General features: G+C 38.8%; 1 protein-coding gene across 1 annotated transcript in view; it reads right to left on the bottom strand.

Moving 5' to 3' along the window:
* The window catches only part of TSHR (thyroid stimulating hormone receptor), a 159,175-nt gene that overhangs the window by 45,628 nt on the left and 89,806 nt on the right, over positions 1 to 23,741 (bottom strand). Inside the window, exons 3-4 of the mRNA XM_030319715.1 lie at positions 21,814 to 21,888; positions 1,024 to 1,098 (exon numbers count right to left, since the gene is read on the bottom strand). Of these exons, the coding sequence (XP_030175575.1) occupies positions 1,024 to 1,098; positions 21,814 to 21,888 (150 nt within the window). The remainder of the gene's footprint in view (positions 1 to 1,023; positions 1,099 to 21,813; positions 21,889 to 23,741) is intronic.

Here is a 23,741-nt window from a genome sequence, read left to right as displayed (position 1 = left end):
TCTTCCATCGCTATTCTCCTCTATTCTCTCTGCATCTCCCACTCCCACCTCTTCAATACTGAACTATTTTTAGGTCCCACATGAGACACATGTTTCCATACCTCTGTGTCTTTATCATGCTAGTCCATCTACCTGTATTTTTCTTCTACCTCTCCCCCTCCTTTTCCTGGATGACTTCAATTCATCTTTAAAGACCTAATTCATAAAATATATATGGATATACACTTTTATTTGAAAGCCCTAGATGGAAACAACCTAATATTTTAATTGTGATTATTTCTCAGTATTCAGATTAAGGTTGATTTTAATTTTTTCCCCTCATAATGTTTTTGTGTTCTAATCTTTTACAATGCATGTGAGCAGGAGAGAAGGGAAGAAGGGAAGGGTTCTTCCAGAGGGTGCCTAGAGAACCTGAGGCCACACATACACATCCATTGAACACATTTTTTATTGAGCACCTGCTCTGTGCCAGGCAGTAAAGATGCAATAGAGAGAAAAAGTGCTGTGGTCCCTGCTCTCAAATAGGTTATATCTAGCTCATAAGGTGTCACCAAAGCAAAGCAATAGTGTGGTCTCCTCCATTTTTGTCCTCCCAACCTCCAAGAGATTAGATTTTGCCCTTTGTGGCTTTTTCTTTTCTCTGTGACAGTCACTTTAACATTGTTGTGGTACCCATTTCCTAAGAAAATTGACCAATGGCCTCTCAGAGTTTTTTGTTTTGTTTTGTTCTGTTACACTCCATTTAAGGGTATTTTCTTCCTCATGTCTCTTGGATTGTCTTTGGTCCCAGCATTATGTGCTGACTTTTAAATAGGTTTTTCAAATGTGGATCATTTCACCTGATACCTTCCCTAATGGGAAAGGTTGGGGTGTAAATCACAGGATGTGATTTGTTTCAGGCCATATACCACAAAAATGACTCTGGCCCACAGCATCCTAGGGAGATTCCTGGCTGGCAACAGCATTATAACTCTCTTTAGAAAAAAAGGGTGGGGATAGGATGGGGTAGAAGTTAATACTTACAGGAACTTCAGGAGGGGGAGCTCTTTTAGGGCACCAGGATCGATGTAAGTTAAGCTTCTGGTATTCCGAATCTCTCTGTAAGAGTTACAAGAAACACATTCACAGTAATACGTCCATTTCTGTCCTTGTCAAAGATAAAGCAATACGAATCAGAGTTAACAAATGTTCATGAGAAGAATACACATTTACGTGGTGCCCCGGAACTGTCTCTGCCAGGAATCAGCCCCATCAACAACAAGCTCCTCCTGGCTCCTCCCAGGGACACAATAACTATTCAGCCCTCCCCATCACTGGCTTAGTTTCAGTGCATCTGAATTTATGGGTGACCTTTCTCTTAACTGCAGTCTCATATCCTTCCCCCGCCCTCACCAAATTTTTTATATTTAAATAGAAAAGAAAAGCCCCTCCAATGGCTGTTGAGGACAGATATCTTTATTCTTAATAGCACACATATCCTGGCCTTGGGTTGGGAAGTTGAACAGACTAAATGATGGATGACAGCAAGGTAATAAGAGCAGAGAGCTTCCTTCTGTCAGTTGCTACTTCAGAGGTCGTGGTCGTAGTGTCTCAGCAGTTCACTTGAGTTTATTTTTCTATATCAGTAATTTAAGACTTCAGCACATGTGGTGTGATATCATGTATGTCTGTAACTCACATAGTAAGGTTTATATACATGCCAATCAAAATGCATAGTTAGCATTAGTGAAATTCCTGACTGTTAGAAATAGGTTCTCATTGGCAAAATTAACTGTATTCAACACATGTGTATTGGTTGAAAGAGTTTATAGGCACTCCCTATGCTTATATGAAGAGGACAGAAGAACCCAGTAAGACCTGTATCCTTTCCCCTAGGGAATGGCACCTAAGGCACCTAAAGGAACGTGCATCCACTTGTTGATAGAAACAACTAGAAGTAACAACTAGAACAACCACTGGTAGAGAGTCACAACCTAGCATCTGGCCTGGACTTTTTCTTAACAGTTTTACGGAGGAAGAATTTTCATAAAATTCACATATTGCAAGTATACAGTTAGGTAATTTGTAGCAAATTTATACAATTGTGCAGCCACCATTACACCCCAGTTTTAGAATACTTCTGTCAATTTCTGTCAAGGACAAAAGTGATTGTATGCCCATTTGTAGTTAATTCCCACCCCGTCCTCCATGGCTAGGAACCACTGATCTGCTTTCTACCTCTAAATTTGCCCTATCTGGATGTTTCATATAAATGAATTATACATATGTAGTCTTCTGCATCTGGCTTCTTTCACTTAGCTTGACGTCTGTGAGGTTCATACACATCACAGTATATGTCAGTGCTTTGCTCCTTCTTGTTGCTGAGTACTCAGGTGGAACTCAGATCAACTGTTGACTCTGCCTCTTCTTTCTGGCTACATGACCTTGGACAAGTGTCTTGACCTCTTTGAGCCATAGTTTCCTCATCTATAAAATATGGATAATAATAGCACATTTTTAAGAAGACTCTTGTGAAAATTAAATAATGTCTGTGAGGGGTTGGACATGTAGCCGAGCACACAGTGAAGGCTCTGTGAACAATAGTTTTACTATGTTATTCTCCTGAATGGACTGAAAGCTAGAACAGACATCAGAGACTTGAGGTTGGAGGTGATGCAATGTTCATACAAATTTAAAAACAACAACAATAACAACAACAAAACACTAGGTTTGCTATTTCACTAAGGATGTTGAGTATGAGACAGATCTTGGGAAAGAGAGGATAGAATTAACTCTGAGAACAGAAACCATCTACCCATCCCCTCACCCCACCTCAGCTCACTGTCTTATTAAGATAAACTTACTGGTCCATTGTATTCATTAGCATAAATTTTGCAGAGACAGATAATGTTATTGCTCATTACTGGAACTTCTTGAAAGACACATCAGTGCTTCAACAGAAAGCATCAATAGTTTATATCCCAAGACTCTTGGAACCCCTCACCCCCAAATCAAGATCCCGATCCTACATGGAAAGAACCACTTTATTTATTTAAAAAAAATTTAAGTTTATTCACTCTGAGAGAGAGAGAGAGAGAGAGAGCGCACAAGTTGGGGAGGGGCAGAGAGAGAGAGAGAAAGAATCCCAGGTAGGCTCTGCACTCAGTGCAGAGCCCGACATGGGGCTTGAACTCATGAACCATGAGATTATGACCTGAGCTGAAGGCAGAGGCTTAAATTACTGAGCCACCCAGGTGCCCCTACTTATTTATTTCCAAATGTTTATTTATTTTTGAGAAAGCACAAGAGGGGGAGGGGCAGAGAGAGGAGGACAGAGCATCTGAAGCAGGGCTCTGCCCTGACAGCAGTGAGCCTGATGTGGGGCTCGAACTCATGGAACCACAGGATCATAACTTGAGCCAAAGTGAGATGCTCGACTGAGCCACCGAAGTGCCCAGGAAAGAACCACTTTATTTATTATTTGTTTTAAAGTTTATTTATTTGAGAGAGAGAGTGTGTGAGTTGGGGAGGGGTAGAGAGAGGGAGAGAGAGACAGAATCCTAAGTAGGCTGTGCACTGCCAGCACGGAGCCCAATGCAGGGCTTTGACACACTAACCATGAGATCATGTTCTGAACCGAAATCAAGAGTTGGAGGTTTAACCGACCGAGCCACGCAGGTGCCCCCAGAAAGGCCCACTTTTAAGTACATATAAAATTTTGTCCTGGTTTGAAACTAAAAGCCCTGTATTTCTGGAGCTCTGCCCGCCCTGGGTAAACTGGGATACTTGGCTACCGCATTGCACAATCTCATAGTTGTCCCACCTGTCCCTCTAAAGATACTTTAGATGCTTCCATGTGGAAGTGCTCTCTCTCTCTCTCTCTCTGGTGAGCAATAAACTCCTTGTCAGAGCTTTCCTTTTGGGGAGAAGGGTTCGAAGTGCTGTCAGTCAGATGTAAATGAGTTAGGAGAGTTTGCAAACTGTCTGGGTGTGGTTTGCAGTCTGGAAAGCTGCTCCATGAGAGAGTACTGTTGAACAAGCCGGACTTGAGTGAGTGCCCCAAGAGAGAGCCACAGTGCAAGGCAGCCAGCCAGCTGAAGCCGCTTTAGGGGTAGCGGCTAGAGAAAGGAGAAACTGCTGTGGGTTCCAGCTGATTAAATGAGGCTGAAGCTACCTGACGGCTCTAAGGGCAGAAAGCGGTGGGAGAGGCTGCAAGGAGAGGTGGGGAGAGACAAAAGAGGTGGATTTCTTAGGGGAAATCTAAGAGTACAAAAAGGGACAGACAGAAAAGAGTTAGCTCAAGAAAACATCAAGGAAAAGAAGCCACTTTCTGAGGTAAGAAGACAGCTGATCATGCTCATAAGTGACTTAAAAAAAAAAATCTTTGCTGAGAGAAAGATAAATAGACACTGTATGACTTCACTTATATGTGGAATCTAAAAAAGCCAAATTCCAGGGCACCTGGGTAGTTGCATCTATTAAGCGTCTGACTCCTTGATTTTGGCTCAGGTCATGATCTCCAGGTTCATGACATCAAGTCCCCTGTTGGGCTCTGTGCTGACAGCACGGAACCTGCTTGGGATTCTCTGTCTCCTCTCTCTCTGCCCCTCTCCCGCTTGTTTTCTCTCTCTCTCTCTCAAAAATAAATAAACTTAAAAAATAAAAATAGAAAAGCCAAACTCAGAGAAATAGGGACTACAGTGGTGCTCACCAGGGACTGGGGAAGGACGGGGAGATGGGGAGATACTGGTCAAAGCGTACATCTATTTATCAGATTAACAAATTCTGGGGATCTAATGTACAGCATGCTAATATACTTGAAAGTTGCTAAGAGAGATCTTAAATGTCCTCACCACAAAAAAGAAATGGCAATTATATGACAGGATGGATGTGTTAGCTAATGCTATGGTGGTAATAATTTTGCAGTATACGAATGCATCAAGTCAACACATTGTACACTTTCACCTTACACAGTGTTACATATCAATTATACCTCAAAACTAGAAAAAATAAAAACCCTGCTGCAGCACAGAAGGGGGAGGGGCACGGACTGCCAGCTTAGCTAATGGAGACAGATGTGAGAAGCAAATGCAGCTGGCATAACCTTTTCAAAGACAGAAAGCAGAGAGGAGTGGAGGTAAGCACTCTTGAACCACTGATACGAGGAAGAGGGTGAAGGAGGAGTCCGAACTTGAATGAGTTCCAAGCATGCCTGGGAGGGTGAACTTGAATCACACAATTTTGCGTTAAGGGCAATTTCAGCCAAACAGTGCAGGAGGCGACTAAGTTGCCAGGAAGCTGGGGACACCAACAGAAAGAAAACATGTATGCCATTGCGGCACAGCAGGTTGGAATAGAGAGGAGCCCAGAGTGAGTCTGAACAAAAGCTGGAGACGGCGGTGTCCCCGGCTCAGTAGCCTGGGTCCCTGGCTGACCGCCCACCTTCTCCTCCACCCAGGACTGTCCCAGGAGCAAGTAATAGCCTTCGCTTATCTTAGGGCTGTTAACGTAGTTTTATTTTTGTCTATTTTTTTCCACAATTACCCTGCCCAAATGAATACAATAAGCATCAATAAAATTCTTTAAATACAGAGCACAGTGTTAATTGTGGTCATCGCTGGTAGATAGTTCTGGAATCTAGGAATATATAATTTTCACTTTTTATGTTTAAAATTAAAAAAAAAAATGAAACAAGAGGTGCCTGGGTAGCTCGGTTGGTTAAGGGTCCAACTCTTGATTTTGGCTCAGCTCATGATCTCACAGTTTGGTGAGTTTGAGCCCCATGTCGGGCTCTGTGCTGAACCTGCTTGGGATTCTCTCTCTCTGCCCCTCCCTGCTTGTGTTCTCTCTGTCTCTCTCAAAATTAACAAACAAATGTAAAAAAAAAAAAAAAAAACATACAAAAAATTCCCCAAATTAAAAAAAGGCAAAGGAATATATATTCTGTATAAAAGTTTAAAAAAATATATCTCCAGTGCCAGATCAGCTGCTTCAATCTTCTAGAATGCTCTTCTACAGAGTGGGGCTTTTTAGATGTGCAGAGAAATATTTGAAGATCTTGAAGTTCACTGATTACAAAAGCCCAGCCTTGGAGATTTAAAGGGTAATAAGGGACTGAGTATACTTACCACTCAGGATAGCTCTACCAGCGAGCGGGTGGGAGAGCTGACTTAAATGAAGCAGGTAACAATCATCCTCATTTTTCAGACAAAACAATGAAAACACGTATAGCAAGGGTATACATAATCTCCTGTTACACAGAGGCAACCCTGGGTCTTAACCTAGGAATTGTGACCCTAAATACTGCTTTATTTTTTATTTTTTTAATGGTGTTTAAAGGAGATCATCCACCAGAACTAAAAAGAAATTTAAAAACTCATTATTGTTTCATTTCCCTTCATTGGATTTCGAATAAAATGGGCATTTAAATGACCAGTGTTAACAGTGATGCCCTGAATGCCTTGTTTTCACAAACCAGCAGATCAGTACTTTAGCATACATTAGGTTTATTTAATCATCTGACTAGATTCCAGGCTTTTTCTTCGGAGAAACATTTGTTCATTCCTAATAAGAGTAAAGAACTGAGAAATTGGCTTGTTCAAAACAGCTGGCATTGAGGCAGGCACTTAGTACACCCCCAGACAGTATGGGAAATCAGCAAAGTGACAGAAGAGAGTTCCCAGGTTGGGGAGAGAGAGAAAAAGGAAGAGAAATGAAGGTTTAAATCCTTCTACTATTAAGGAACGTTCCAACTACTTATTTCCTTCCATTTTCCTGTGCCCGCTTTCCCTCTCAACTACTCACCAGGCATCAGAACATGGCACTTGCCTGTGATCCTTAGCCTTAGAGATATTTGTCCAGCCTCAGCACCCCCTCCCCTCCCCAGTTCATGAGTAGAAAGCATGCCAAGCTGGGAAACAAACTGAGGGTAATAATAAAGCTGATTTGGCATTTCACCTGTAAAGTGAGAGGGGGACCACGGCAGACCGGGAGACGAGACAGTTTTAGACTTGCAGGAGCACAGACACTGAGTTGGAACGAGATGTCTGGAGACAAGACAAGCTTCCCTGGCTGGCATGGTTAAACTTTTAAGAAAAACTAATGCAGGGGCACCTGGGTGGCTCAGTCGGTTAAGCATCCATGATCTCAGGACCGTGATCTCAAGGTTATGAGATTGAGCCCCATGTCAGGTTCCATGCTTAGTGTGGAGATTAAGATTCATTCTCTCTCTCTCTGGCCCCTCTTCCCAGCTCATTCATGCTCTCTCTCTCAAAAAAAATAAATTAATTAAAAATTAAAAAAGAAATACAAATATAATAATGTGTAAGACTGTGTAAAACAAGAAACTGAATGTGAATAATGGACAAAATCCTAGCTCTTGGCCAGGCCCCAGCTTCTTTTCAACTCTTCAATTTGATTTTCAATTTTTTTCTAGTCTGCTTTTAAGAAGCAGTAGTTCCGAAAAAAGTGGGAGGCATGGGGCACATGGGTGGCTCAGTCAGTTAAGTGTCCATGATCTCAGGGTTATGAGATCGAGTCCCATGTCAGGCTCCATGCTTACTGTGGAGATTAAGGTTCTTTCTCTCTCTTCCTGTGTCCCTCTCCCCAGCTCATTCATGCTCTCTCTCCCTCTCTCTCTCTCTCTCTCTCTCTCTCACTCTCTTGCTCTCTAAATAAATAAATACAAAAGAAATACAAATGCAATAATGTGCAAAACTATGTGTGTAAAACAAGAAGCCGAATGTGAATAATAGCCAAAATCCTAGCTCTCGGCCAGCCCCCAGCTTCTTTTCAACTCTTCAATTTGATTTTCAATTTTTTTCTAGTCTGCTTTTAAGAAGCAGTAGTTCCGAAAAAAGTGGGAGGCACGGGGCACATGGGTGGCTCGGTCAGTTAAATGTCTGACTTCGGCTCAGGTCATGATCTCCCGGTTCCTGGGCTTGAGCTCCTCATCTGGCTCTGTGCTGACAGCATGGACCCTGCTTTGGATCCTCTGCGTCTCTCTGTCTGCTTCTTCCCAGCTTGCATCCTCTCTCTCTCAAAAATAAAGAAACACTGAAAATTTTTTTTTAAAAAGTGGGAGGCAGGCCACTTTCGCTTTGATTAGGTCTGTTCACTCTAGTGGGCACAGTGGAGAGAGATTCATTAAAACTAAAGGAATTTTATTGGACGTTTATTACGTGCAACTTTACTGTATTCTCTGGGAGGTATAGGGAGGGAGTAAGTAGTTACTTTACTTTAGAAACAAGGTGTGTATATATTGGCAAAGCCATAATTTTGTTACCTTAAATACTTTAAATGCGGCACAGTAGTGAGGTGAAAACTGGTACCAACAACTAGGTAAATTAATTTTAAGGTAACATTTTCTGATAGGCTTTTATCACATAAGTCACCCATGTAGTATTTTAACATCAAGTATTAATTTTAAGATTGATGCATATTGAAGGAACCCTTAATTTTTATTTTTTGTTTTTTTACTTTATTTTTTAATGTTTATTTCTTTTTGTGTGTGAGAGAGAGAGAGAGACAGCATGAGTGGGGGAGGGGCAGAGAGAGAGGGAGACACAGAATCTGAAGCAGGCTCCAGGCTCCGAGCTGTCAGCACAGAGCCCGATGCGGGGCTCAAACCCATGAACTGTGAGATCATGACCTGAGCTGAAGTCAGACGTTCAACCGACTGAGCCACCCAGGCACCCCTGAATTTTTACTATTATAAATTATTACTATTTACTATTACTATTACTATTAAATTTACTATTCTAAATTAATTCTGAGACAACTGGATTTCTATGTAAACTTTTTCTCACTCCTCTGTTTACTTTTTTAGGGAAAATTTATAGAAGTGGAATTACCAGGTCAAAAAGTATAAAGTCTGTCAAAGCTCTTGGTGTATACTAGATCCTTAGCTTTTGATGTCCTGATTTTTAGGCTAGCAGTAACTTTTTGCTAATAGTCTATAAATTCACAGAAAAATTTTTTTTCCAAATTATCAATTCTTTTTCAATGAGAGAAATCTTAATTATTCTACTTTGATAATTATCAATGAAGTGTTTCACTACTAACATTCCATTACTAAGGGGAAAATAATCTATAACTGAAAGGTGGTATTCATAATGTTGATGCACCTTTTAATTTATTGAGGAATTAAAAAATAATAGATGTTAATTCAAAGAGAGTTTATAAGTCTTCAGATTTTTATATTTATTTTTAAATGTTTATTTATTTTTGAAAGAGAAAGTGAGTGGGAAGAGGTGCAGAGAGAGAGGAGGAACAGAGGATCCAAAGCGGATTATGTGCTGACCGCTGAGAGCCCTATGCAGGGCTCGAACTCATGACCCGTGAGATCATGACCTGAGCTGAAGTCCAACGTTCAACTGACTGAGCCACCCACTCTGACACCCCATATCCTCAGATTTTTTTTTTTAATTTTTTTCAACGTTTTTTATTTATTTTTGGGACAGAGAGAGACAGAGCATGAACGGGGGAGGGGCAGAGAGAGAGGGAGACACAGAATCGGAAACAGGCTCCAGGCTCTGAGCCATCAGCCAGAGCCCGACCGGGCTCGAACCCACGGGCCGTGAGATTGTGACCTGGCTGAAGTCGGACGCTTAACCGACTGCGCCACCCAGGCGCCCCCCATATCCTCAGATTTTTAAAGCTGATTGAAGAAAATGTAAGTGTGCCAGCAGATTTTTCCACTAGAAATAGGACATTATAAAAGTGATTTTCCGGGGCAACTGGGTGGCTCAGTCAGTTAAGTGTCTGACTTGATTTTGGCTCAGTTTGTCTGACTTGATTTGATCTCACAGTTCCAGGCATCAAACCCCATGTTGGGCTCTGTGTTGGCAGCACAGAACCTGCTTGGGATTCTCTCTCTTCCACTCTCTCTGCCTCTACCCCCACTCTCAAAATAAATAAATAAACTTTTAAAAAAAGCGATTTTCCAAACTGCCTGTATGATGCATATAGCTAATTAATTGCATGACTATTGAATCATCAGGACTAAGATGGGTACTTTTGAAATCCCTAATAAATCCACTTGACTCAATTTAATGAAGCAGTGAATATTAAATCTTATCACATTATCTGCCATAAATCACAATTTTTATCTACCCAGTTATAGAATTTTTATTGTGATTTTTTAAAAAATCCACATAAAAGTAAAAACATCCTTCTAATGGCAGCCTTTTCTTTATTTCTGTTTTTAATTGAAGAGAGATGGTTTTGCTAGACACTCTTGGTTTCAAATTCTGACTCTGAAATTTCTTAGCGGAGTAAATTAGGGCACAAGCCCCATGAAGTATGTATTACCATCTTCAGTTTGTGTCGTGGAAACTGAGGCTTAGTGAGATTAAGTGAGAGAAGATACATGAAGCACTTTTAGCAGAGTGCTTGCCCTTAAAAGGTGTTCAGTAATTGCGGCTGCTACTATTAGGGGGAACAATGGCAACAATCTGTGTACAATGGAAACCACGAAATAGAAGATAGAAGTGACCAGGTTTCATCATTTTACAGGTGTAAGTCTTTATCAAATGTATACTTTGGGGGCCAAACTGTACCCCAGTGGTAGTTTAAAACCCAGGAGAACTGATTTAAATCCACTTAGGACTCTCAATAACTTATAAAGAAACCTGCCATTCTTGTAGTTTTCTTATACAAATCTTCAATGTCTTTTACCCATTGTTAACTAATACATAATTGCTACCTCTTCTGGGTATCTGTTGTCGTATAACAAATTTCCCCAAACTAAGTGGGGTAACAATTTTGTGGATTAGGATTTCAAGCATTGCTAAAGTGGGCTTTTCTTCTGCTTCATGTGGCATCCCCTGGGATCACTGGTTGGTATTTAGCTGGTGTCTGGATCAATCTAGAGGTCCAAGATAGTTGTGTTTCTGTGCCTGGTCCTTTGAAGGTGATCGCTAGAAAGCTAGGCTCAGCTAGGCCCTTCTCCATCTCCGTGTAGTAATTCAGAGCCTCCCCATATGGTCTTGCCTTCAACAGGGTTTACACAGTGGCTTAAGGCTCCAAGCATCTAAAGTGAAAGCTGCCAGTTCACTTAGAAACTGGGCCTGAAAATGCATGGTGTCACTTACACCGTAATCTATTGATGTACCGAAAAAACATTTCAAAATTTGAATAAAACCAGAAATCCATAGGCCCAGGAATTCCAGAAAACCAAAAGCTGGTTAATACAAAGACAATGTCACCTAGGTATATTATTTTGAAAGCCCAGAATATAAAGCCTTAAAAGCAGTCCGAGAAAAGAGGGCATGTTCGTTATAGGAGAACAATGGTAAGAATAGGAATGACTACTCATCAGAAACAATGAAGGCCAGAAGACATTGAAAGATACCTTCAAAGGGCTGAAACAGATTGCCTTGTTAGAAGTCTATACCCAGTGAAAATAATTTTTAAATATTAAGGTAAAATAAAAGTGTCTTCAGATAAAGAAAGCTGACAAAATTTGTGGCCAGCAGAACCACACTAACATGCTAAAGGAAGTCCTTCAAACTTACAGAAATGATTGAATCAATGGAAAGAATGAACACTGGAAACATTAAATATGTGAGTATATATAAGAGACTAGTTTCACTTAAATTCTTTAAAAGTCAATCAACTCTTTAAAAAATATAGTAATGTATTATGGAATTTATAACATATATAGAAATAAAATATGTGGCAAAAATATCACTGAAGATGGGAAGAGGTAAATGCAGTAATAATTTTAAGTTTCTTACATGTCATGGGCATTGGTATAATAAGCCTTCTTGATGGACTATGTTAAATGAAGGATGTATTTTGTAATCCCTTGAATAACCACAAAAAATATTACAAAGAGCTAAAAAGTTAAAAGGTAGAATAAAATATTAAAAAAACAAAAGCAAAGACAAACTGATTAATCCAAAAGAAGCCAAAGGAGGAATAAAGGAACAAAGAAGATAAATAGAAAATAATTGAAAATGGCAGACTTCAACTATATCAATAACTGAAGTAAATGTAATGGACCAACTACTCCAACTGAAAGGCAGAGATTGTCAGACTGGATATAAAAGCAAGGTCCAATTATATAAAATATATTTTATATATAAATACATAAAGTTATTGAACTCAATTTTCTTACTACAAAATTATAGTAGCTACTTACAAGTGCAAAGATTAAGTGAAGTGTTGAACATTTAGCATAGTGTTGGGAGATAGTACATTTTCTAAACATATGTCAGTACACACATATACTAAATGTTCTATCCATCAGATTTTTTATTAATTCAGACTGACCTCTTTCAATTCATTATTTTAAAAGAGTGTGTTCAGTATATATCCACTTGTTCCTTTTGGGGCTTTAATCTGATAGTTTCTTTGTAGTTTGATGTAGGTGATTGGCACATAAAACACACTGCCTTGTGGAAACTGTTATCACACATTTGTATAATCACAAATTTTAATAAGTTCTGTAGAGGATTCAATGATGGATTCACAAGGAGAATAATGTAGGTGGGGGGTGGGTGGGTAGGATCCAGGGTATGTCTAAGTAATATTCAGGAAGAGAAAATAAATAATCAGTAGAGTTAAATGGGCAAAGACTGAGATTAAAGAACTTGGTAGACACAGGCAAAAGCATTTGAAGGTCTTCAGGTGGGGAAGATCTTGGACTGTCCAAGGAATTAACACAGGTTCACAGGAATGGAGTGAGATGAGGAGACAGATGTGGGCAGGGGCCAACTGCAGTCCTGGGCCTGGAAGTTTCCTTTGAAAACCGTGGATTTATCTTAAGAGCAGAATCACTCTGGCTATTGTGCAGAAATGAATTAGAGGGGTCCCAAACAGGCAAGATTAGTTAAGCTATGAAATTACTGTATCCCAAGCAAGAAATTATGATGGCTTGAGCAAGGGTCATGGCAGTGGAGAGTAAAGGGTATACTTTTTATATATTAGAGTAGTAAAATTAACAGTATGTGGTGAAGGATTAGAGGGGGGTGATGAGGAAAGAAGGTATAGTGATACCCCTCAGGTGTCTGGAATTTGCAATAAGATGAATGGAAATGCCATGTACTGCCTCAGCAAATACCGTAGGAGTGGTGGATTTTGGAGGAAGAGGTAGATTTCATTTGGGACATTTAAGGAGTGACATACATGTGAGACATCTGAGAGGAGATGTCAAGGAGACCAAAAGGTAAATGGCCCAAGAATAAAAAGAGAGGCCTGGACCAGTTATGTCAATCTGAGAATAGTTGGATAAGGTCACATGGGGGAGAATCACAGAGTAAGAAGAGAAGAAGACACAGCACTTGGCCACGTGGAACCCCAGTGTTTAAAAGTGAGGAAGTATAACGAACCAGGAAAGGAGAATGAGAAAGACTGACCAGCATGGTAGAGGATGACCAGGAGTGTGGAATCACAGAGGCCAAGGGAGGAGGGTTTAGGTAAGAATATAATGAGGGGTACCTGGGTGGCTCAGTTGGTTGAGCTCCTGACTCTTGATTTTGGCTCAAGTCATGACCCAGGGTGATGGGATCGAGCCCCATATTGGGCTCTACATTGAACATGGAGCCTGCTTGAGATTCTTTCTCTCTCTCCCTCCCTCCTCCTCTCCCCCTCTCCCTCTCTCTCTCTGCCCCTCTCCTTCGCTTGTTCTCTCTCAAATAAAATAAAAAAGAATGATCCACTGTCTTGAATCCTGTGTATAGCTAAGATGTAATTTAGCATAACGTTAGCACAGGGTTAAACGTAACTATTTGTTGAATGAATAGGTAGCTTTTTATCTTTGGAATGCCAGATCTAGGTCACCAACAATTTTAGTGCATATTTTCTAGCATTGCAATTCCTACCACAGAGTACAGTCTAAGCATGAAGTGGGAAGTGAGCTCAGAGGAGTAATGTAGTGCATTAGCAGAGACATTTGAAAAAAGTAGTGAAAGGACCTTTAGAAGTGGGGATGATGGGCTGCGAGTCCTTCCATACAGCCTATTTACCAAATCACACAGCCGAAAGGGAGGAAGAGGGCAGCTGAGGAAAGACATCCATGAAACAGAGTAGCATTATGTTCTTTAACTGCTAATGTTCTTACTGAGGCCTTTCAGTAAGTGTTGACAATATGCACTGACATTTGCCATCTACACTTCAGTATCTATATTGTAGCAAATCCAACTTGATGAAGGGCTCTGTTTCCTAAATAAATCAGAGGGCTTCAGTTCTCTGCTCAAGAGTCCTAGGGAGGTTTGGCTGATGGTGCTATGCTGTTTATAGATGAAACAAATCATTCTTTATTGATACCTTAAAAACAATTTTTTTAATGTTTATTTATATTTGAGAGAGACAGAGCGTGAGCGGGGGAGGGGCAGAGAGAGAGGGACACAGAATCTGAAGCAGGCTCTGGGCTCTGTGCTGTTAGCCCAGAGGCCCATGCAGGGCTCAGATTCAGAAGTGGTGAGGTCATGACCTGAGCCCAAGTCCGCTGTTTAACCTACTGAGCCACCCAGGTGCCCCTCTGTATTGATATTTTGTTTCATGCTTTCCTGTCTATCTCAATTCTTTGAGGGAGGGAGAGGGATTCTTTAGCTCTGTTTTTCTCATGCAAGTAGTATAATGCTTTGTTTATAGTCATTTCTTAATAAATGATAACAAACTAAAGGCATTAAGCATTTGGGTGGTAGGAGCCCAAAAGTCTTCACTATCCTTTTCCTTTGTGCCAACGAAAATCATTTGCAGATATGTATTAGGCAGATCTGGAGAAAGGCAAGATGCGTTATTCTCCTATTTTCTAAGATGTTAGACTCTTTTTAAAAATTTTTTTTTTTTCAACGTTTATTTATTTTTGGGAGAGAGAGAGACAGAGCATGAACGGGGGAGGGGCAGAGAGAGAGGGAGACACAGAATCGGAAACAGGCTCCAGGCTCTGAGCCATCAGCCCAGAGCCTGACGCGGGGCTCGAACTCACGGACCGCGAGATCGTGACCTGGCTGAAGTCGGACGCTTAACCGACTGCGCCACCCAGGCGCCCCTCTAAGATGTTAGACTCTTAAGACCTCATATACATAAGAGAGATATCCTTTTAAAAATCCATTTCTTTTTTTTTTTTTTTCAACTTTTTTTTAAATTTATTTTTGGGACAGAGAGAAACAGAGCATGAACGGGTGAGGGGCAGAGAGAGAGGGAGACACAGAATCGGAAACAGGCTCCAGGCTCCGAGCCATCAGCCCAGAGCCTGACGCGGGGCTCGAACTCACAGACCGCGAGATCGTGACCTGGCTGAAGTCGGATGCTTAACCGACTGCGCCACCCAGGCGCCCCTTAAAAATCCATATTTAAACTCATCTTCCTTTTAGTTTTTGTATTTAAGTTTTCTTTCCTCCTCAAAGTTAACACTTTCCCTCAGAGGGAGAAAATGGATATTTCTAAGAGAAATGTTAACTACTAGAATCTTTATGAGGAAAAGGCCACAATAAAAACAAAACAGTTGCTTTTAAGAGCTGCAGGATGTATATGGAGCTTTGTCACAAATTAATTTCTTTGATTTTTTTTGGAGAGGGGTGGAGAATCAAAATGGTATAATAAGGGAGCGTTATATTTGGAGTCTGGAGATTTGGTTTTGAATTTAAGCCGTTGTTCTTACTGACCTAGATTCTCAGTTCTCTTGGATATTGTACTTTCTTTAGTTTCAATTTGCTGTTCCTTTGTAAATTTCTTGTCATAGATACGTAAAATACGTCATTTATCGTCAGCCTTCATTTTTAATCTGTCTTTTTAAAGCCGTACATTTTCTTTAACTATGACTTTAACTGCATCTCATGGGTTTTGATTTGTCATATTTTTATTGTCACTTAAGTTAAAATTGCTTCCTAGTCTCTACTGTGATTTCTTCTTTGACCCGTGGTTATTTAGAAGTGCATTTTTTATTAGTCAGAGAACATACTTGATTTTAATTTTTTGTAAGCTATTGAGACTTGCTTTCATGGCTCTGCATATGGTTAATTTAAAAAAAAAATTTTTTTTTAATTAAGTAAACTCTACACCCAATGTGGAGCTTGAACTTAAGACCCTAAGATAAAGAGCCACATGCTCCACCAACTGAGCCACACAGGCACCCCTGCATGTGGTCAATTTTAATAAATATTACATGTGTCCTTGAAAAGAAAGAATATGTACTCTGCAATTGTTGGGTACAATATATTATACAAGTCAGTAAGCTTAAGTTTGCAAATGATGTTCTTCAAACCTTATTAATTTCTTATCAGTATTACTTTTTTGGTATACATAGTCTATAAGATAAAACCCTATTTTTAAAAAAAATTTTTTTTTTTAACGTTTATTTATTTTTGAGACAGAGAGAGACAAAGCATGAACGGGGGAGGGTCAGAGAGAGGGAGACAGAATCTGAAACAGGCTCCAGGCTCTGAGCTGTCAGCACAGAGCATGACGCAGGGCTCGAACTCACGGACCGCGAGACCATGACCTGAGCCGAAGTCGGCCGCTTAACCAACTGAGCCACCCAGGCACCCCAAACCCTATTAAAAAAAATCCCCACTATGATTGTGGATTATCTATTTTTTTTTCAGTTCTATACATTTCTGCTTTTACATGGTTTGAAGCTATGCCCTTACAGATATTCAAATTTAAAATCATTATATCTGTCTATAGTAATTCTTTTTATCATAATAAAATTTCCCTTTTTATATACAGGAAGACTTCATGGTCAACATGTATTGGTATATTTATATCAATTTTCTCTTAGTTATTGTTTGCATGTTAATATTTTTATCCTTACACTTTCAGTCTTTTTATATCATTGTGTTTAAAGTATGTCCCTTGTAAGCAGCATACTATTGAATTTTTTGTTTTATTAACCTATCTGGCAATCTTTGTATTTTAACTAGAATAGTAAGTCCTTTTACATTTAACACAGTTAATATAAATATTACTTGGGGTTAAATCTATTTGTTGCAGAAGTTCTTTATTCTAATTTCTTGCTCTTTTTTGTATTAATTATTTTTATTATTCTGTTCCTCACTACTATTAGCTTGTTAGTTATCCATTCTTTTACAATTATTTTAGTTGTTGCCCTATGGATTAAAACATGTATTCATTATTTATAAAAGTCTAACACAAGGGGTGCCTGGGTGGCTCAGTTGGTCAAGCATCTGACGTCCGCTCAGGTCATGATCTTGCGGTTCATGGGTTAGAGCCCCGCGACAGGCTTTGTGCTGACAGGTCTGAGTCTGGAGCCTGCTTCGGATTCTGTGTCTCCCTCTCTCTCTGCTCCTCCCCTGCTCATGCTCTGTCTCTCTCTCTCTCCTTCAAAAATAAATAAAAACATTAAAAAAAGTCTAATACAAGTTAGTACTGTTACCATTTCTCAGACAATTCAAGGACCTTAGAACAATTAAAATTTTTTTTAATGTTTATTTATTTTTGAGAGAGAGAGAGACAGAAAGAGCATGAGCAGGGGAGGGGCAGAGAGAGAGAGAGAGAGAGAGAGAGAGAGAGGGAGGGAGACACAGAATCTGAAACAGGCTCCAGGCTGTCAGCACAGAGCCCCACACAGGGCTTGAACTCATGAACCGTGAGATCATAATCTGAGCTGAAGTCGGACGCTTAACCGACTGAGGCACCCAGGTGTCCTGGACCTTAGAACAATTTAACACCACTTATAACCCTCCCATTCTTTATTTGCTATTGTGTATTTTAATTCTGTGGATATAGTTAGTCCTTGCTTTGCATGGTTCCAATATGCATAATATTCAGTTACCATTATTTAGTTAAATTTAAATAATATCTGGTCCCGACCACATGGTTCAAATTTTGGCTATCATAATATATTGTGTGAATAATTGCACAAAACTTTGCTGCCAGCTCTTCAGTCTATGCATCACTATGTACATAACAGATGTGTATCATTATAGGTGACCAGTTACACTTCTTTCAAAGTCATTGGTCATCAGTCACTGAGCATCTGTTATCCAGTTCATCTATAAACAGTAACACTGTGCAGCTGTATTGGCTCCTTGCCTTCCAGTGGTAAACCCATATGACATTTTGCAAAAGTGGATAATTGAAAGAGGGAACTGACCGGCAGAGATAAAAGTGCAGCAGAGGAACAAAATGTAATAATGCTGGAAGTGAAATTTGAATTGAATGTAAATGGAGTCATAGAAGAAATAGCTGAGCGTGTGAATGTTGATACATCCACTATTTGAGAGACTCTAGATATTCGATCACAGGAAATTTGTGAGGGCAAATTATTGACATTACTGAGCAAAATGGTTGTGAATGAAAGGATGAAAATGCCCCAAAAGAAAAGATGCTGATTGAAAAAACAAAATTCAATTAAAAGAACTGTAAGAAATATTTTATGACATTGAAAGAGCAGAGAATTAAATATTGGAAACTGATCCAGACCTAGAAAGAAGAATGACAATTTGCCAAGACATTGACGTGATGTTCTAGTAAGTTACATAGCAAAGAGAAAAAGGCATGTACTGTTCAAACTACTCTTGATTTTTTTTACAAAGAAATAAAACATTTTAATTGTAAACTTTAATTTTAAAGTTTAAAATTACAGTGTGCTAAATAAGTATCAGTGTACTATTTTTCCTTCCCCTATGCATTTATAACCAACAGTAAAGGAGATTTTACTGTTTTGATAAACACTTTTAAAAGTCACAAAACAATCCTAATTTTTTCATTGATTATTAAGATCACTTTGCATAGTTTCAGCATGCAGTTTTATGATCCTACACCCATCATGCAGCACAAGAATTGCCTGTGTTTTTAAATTTATTTATTTATTTATTTAAAATATTTCTAGTGTTTATTTATTTTTGAGAGAGAGAGAGAGAGACAGAGTGCGAGCATGGGAGGGGCGGAGAGAGAGGGAGACGCAGAATCTGAAGCAGGCTCCAGGCTCTGAGCTGTCAGCACAGAGCCTGATGTGGGGCTTGAACTCACAAACTGTGAGATCATGACCTGAGCTGAAGTTGGACACTTAACCGACTGAGCCACCCAGGCACCCCTAAATTTTTTTAAATGTTTACTTATTTTTGAGAGAGAGAGAGAGAGAGAGAGAGAGACAGAATGTGAGCGGGGAAGGGGCAGAGAGAGGGGGAGACACAGAGTCTGAAGCAGGCTCTGAGCTGTCAGCACAGAGCCCAACGCAGGGCTCGAACCCACAAACTGTGAGATCATGACCTGAGCCAGTCAGATGCTTAACCTACTGAGCCCCAAGAATTGCCTGTATTTTAAACCCAGAAAAATATTTTTTGTTTAGTTTTGTGCAGTCCAGTGTCATTTATATTTACCTTTTGTATTGCTTGCTTTTCATTTCCTTCTGTACTTCTGGGCAACTATTTGGCATTATTTTCCTTTAACCTTAAAATTCCCTTTAGTAGGTTCTTCATATGAAGAACTTTTGTTTGCTTGAAATGTCTTTCTTTTGCCTTCAATTTCGAAGAAATTGGCAGATATTTACCATTGTTAATTTTGTTGTTATCCTTATCGTAGGTATCTTTCTATTGCTTTTATAGACTGTATCATTTCTGTTGAATGAATGATCAACTATCAATCCTGTTTCTACTTCTTTGAAAGTGTATATGTGTTTTTTCCCCTTTGGCTGCTTTTAGTGATTTTCACATCGTCTTTGGTTTTTAATACCTTTACCATGACGTGCCTTGATGTGTTTTCTTTATATTTATCCTGTTGGGGTTTGTGGTAATTATATCTGTGACTTGACATCCTTTATGAATTTTAGAAAATTCTCTTTAAATATTGCTTCTCTCCTTCTTTCTCTTTTCTTTTTTGGGACCCAATTACAGGTATTCCAGACTTTTTACCTTGCCATATATTTTTTATTTTCTTTTTCTCTCCATGCTTCAGCCTGGATAAATACAAATATAAATATATTTAAAGTTTATTTCTTTATTTTGAGACAGAGACAGCACAAGGGGTGGGTGGGGCAGGGGCAGAGAGGGAGACAGAGAATCCAAAGCAGGCTCTGCACTGTCATTGTGGAGCCTGATGTAGGACTCAGTCCCATGGAATCATGAGATCATGACCTGAGCTGAAACCAAGAGTTGGATGCTTAACTGACTGAGCCATCCAGGCGCTGTGGTTGGATATATTTTTCTGACTTAATCTTCCAGGTTACTGATTCTCTTTTGAGCTGTGTCTAATTTGTTGTTAAACTCGTGCTTGGATTTTATTTCAGTGATTGAATTTTTAAGTTCTTGTTTCTATTTGATCCTTTTTATAGTTTCTAATTCAATTTTGAAATTCTCTACTCTTTAAAATTTTGAATATATTAATTATAGTTATTAATTAAAGATCTGTGCCTAATAACTCCAAAACTCTAACATTTGAAATTCCTCTCATTTTCTGTTGTTTGTTTTCTTCTCTTGCTTTTTTCCCCATATGTTCTTGTTTTGTTTTTTTTCTGTGCCTTGTTATTTTTTGTTGATTCAAAGCCAGGCATTAGTCTTTGTGAGAGTTGATCTATTTTCCATACTTCTGTGATGAAGCTGTTTAGGGATCCCAGCTAAAATCTTGGGATGTTAGTTTACTGAGGAGCCCTCCTTCTTCATAAGTCCTGAACTCCAATCTTTGATTCACTAGCCCTATGATATTGCCTAATCTTCTGTTCAGTCGGAGCCTCTCAGTTGTTGATTACAATTCACAGAACACCTCAAGAGGAAAACAATCGAATGTTGTTTTGAGGATTTGCTTCTCTAGTTACTTTCAGAGTAATGATTGATCTGATGGAAGCTTGCCTACCATAGCTAAAAGCAACATTCTGAGCCTCAGTGTTCTTGAAGGCAACCAAATGCAGTGCATAGGGAAAGAATTTTCCAGTAAGATATTTATGGTGTAAAGATTCTGCTCTGATCCTTTAGTAACTGAGTGACTAAGGAAAACATATTTATCCTTTATGAATTTATGTTTTCCTTATATAAATAACAAAAAAAATATCTACTTAATAAGGTTGTTTTTTTGAGCCTTAAATATGGAACATAGAACGTTTATCATAATGTCTAGAACATACTAGGTATTTATAGAAAATAGGTATTTTTGTTTCTTCAAGGAAATAGTTAATATTTCATAGTATTTCATAAAATTAAGTGGCTGCCTAGAAGGATGTAATGTGATTATTTACAACTTTTAATCAATTGTAATGGACTAGAGAAATAAAAACAGAATAATTATTGACGAAATGTGCTGCCTGGTTTTAACATGGTAGGCATGGTGCTTAATGCTTACATGCATTATATCATTCAATATGTATGCTCACCATATGAAGTTAAAACTCTTATTAGCTTTATTTTACAAATAAGGAATGTGAGGCTAGGAAAGATTACATGATTGTGCAAGGTTAGACAGTGGGTGGACAGAGAAGCCGGGGTTCCAACCCAATTATAATCAACTCTAAGGCCAGAGTTTATATCCTGACTCCTGTTCTAATCTCATGAAGCTACATTTCTCTTCTATGTTTTCCTAACTGAGGAAAAATGTTAGATATACAGAATCTTGCACAGGCCTGGAATCCAGTTAGTAGTCAGTAAATATGTATTGACTCACTGACATCCACACCAATGAAATCTGCTGACATACTAGTAATAGAATGAAATGACAATTTGAGAAGAGAACTTCTAGTTTTGACTTTACCTTTCAACCATGGAAATGGGATTTTGGATGGATTAACAAACTGTGAGAACAAGTCAAGAATTTAATCAGACACAGAAGTTTTGAACCATGGTCGAACACCCAGCTGTTAACAGCCATTTGGAGCCCAGAATTATCAATCAAGACTGGCTATGGTGGGGTCTGTGCTGCACTTTTCATTGTACTTACATGTGAGTCATTTTACTCAAATTGTAGAAGGAATGTGATTCCAGTCGCTGCAGAGTTGCATCTATTGACAAATAGCTGAATATCATAAAAATATAATGCAAAGTAGAAAGTTAGTATGGTTGTGAATGCCAAACATACTTCAAACATTGATTTTGTTAAAACTTCTTTGTCAGGGGCTTCCCAGATCAGACAACATGTATAACCTCCATGATTTCTCCGTAATTATGCTCCAATTAGTTATACTTTTTTCAAATCCTGTGATACCTGAAAGCTTCCCAATTCATTAGGTCCTATTCATCCCTAAGGTTTCATTTAAATGACACTTCCTGCAGAAGCTTTTCCTGAATTTCCCGATTAGGTAAAATTTCCCTTAAGTATCCCTTATTGCACCAAGAACTTCTCCTTTCATTAATTATCACAGTACAACTTTCTAATTGTTTGGATATTGTCTGATTAGGCTGTACATTCTCTGAGATGGAGAACAGTGTCTGCTTTGTGTGGCCTTTGAATTTTGAGTGTCTGTCATAGTGCCTGGCATGTAGTAGACCCTCAGTGAATATGTGTTAAGGTAATGAATAAACGGTGAATTACTCAAAATAGCAGAAAATGAAAGAAATTAGAAAAGAACACAATAATAAAAAAGAGGCATTTTTAACAGTGTAACTGCATGGGATTAGAAATAGAGTCTCAAAGAAGATGAGAAATTTATAATTCTCTAGGGGAACATTCCATAGGGTAGTGACTACATGTCTACTCAAGACTTCTTTATTTTGATTAATCTGAAAATTCAAGACTTTTCTGGAACTTTGTAAGCAAGGGATAACTCAAATAAAGGCTTCGATTGTTATAAAAGAGAAAAGAGAAACTTCTAAGTACAACTTGTCAAGAATACCTAAGGAATACTGTTTCAAATAGCCTCCATAAATTCCATCTTGTTATAAGAATGACTAACGCAGCCAAACTCAGTGACTGCTTTTTATTGAGAGGTATCTCTATATTTGGGAAAATTAAATATTAATAGATGGTGTCCACCTGTTGTCATAACAGAGATTCTCAACCCTGGCCATTCAGCTAAACTACCTGGGAGGCTCTTAAAAGATACATATGTCTAAGACTCGATCCAGGATAACTAAATCAGAGTTTATGAGGGATGATGTGCAAATACTTTTATTTAAAAAAAATCTATCTTTAAATTTTGAATTAAATCTGCCAGTAAAATGTTTTAATTAATACAATGTTTATAAAAGGAACTCTGTTCTATTTGAGTTTTTATCACGTCATTGGGAATGTTCTAATGGTCCTGTACTTTCTGTTTTATCTATTCTCTAAATAATTATCCTTTGATTTATCAGGTCACCCAAGCCATTGCCACTTGTAGATAACATTACATAAATTATTTTAATCCAAATATATTTTTAATATGGAAGGAGCAATGGAAGACATTGAAAAGATTATTTTTTGTGTGTGTATGTGTGTGTAGAGATCTGCAGAGATTTATAATGGATGAAGCTGTGCCATTTGAAGGAAAAGATGAATTTTGAAAGCTACAAACTTGTTTTCCTAACTTTATATCATACCTATTGCTCTGAATTTTCTCCTGAGTTTCTTAGTTTAGAAGTGGGAAGCTTTCTCAAAGGGTTACTAGAATGGTCATTCTGTCCACGTCATAAGAAGTTCCAGTTTCTCCAACTGAATGATACATCCTTAAAGGGCTCTTATGGCTCAATTGGGAAGACAAGATGTAGGAACCATTTATTCACTGGGATGAAAGATGTGATTCTCTGCTGCTTATCCCTTTTTTATAAACAGGAAAAATCAGATCCCATCTCTTCCTCAAATTTCTTCTTAGCATGTAAGTCTTATGTAATCACTAGGGTGACCATATCATTTATCATCCAAACTAGGATATTTTTGTGAGTTACACAGGG

Source organism: Lynx canadensis, chromosome B3, assembly GCF_007474595.2.
Source record: "Lynx canadensis isolate LIC74 chromosome B3, mLynCan4.pri.v2, whole genome shotgun sequence".
NCBI classification, from domain to species: domain Eukaryota; kingdom Metazoa; phylum Chordata; class Mammalia; order Carnivora; family Felidae; genus Lynx; species Lynx canadensis.
Note: the sequence above shows the minus strand (reverse complement) of the source record. Positions and strands in the feature narration are given on the sequence as shown.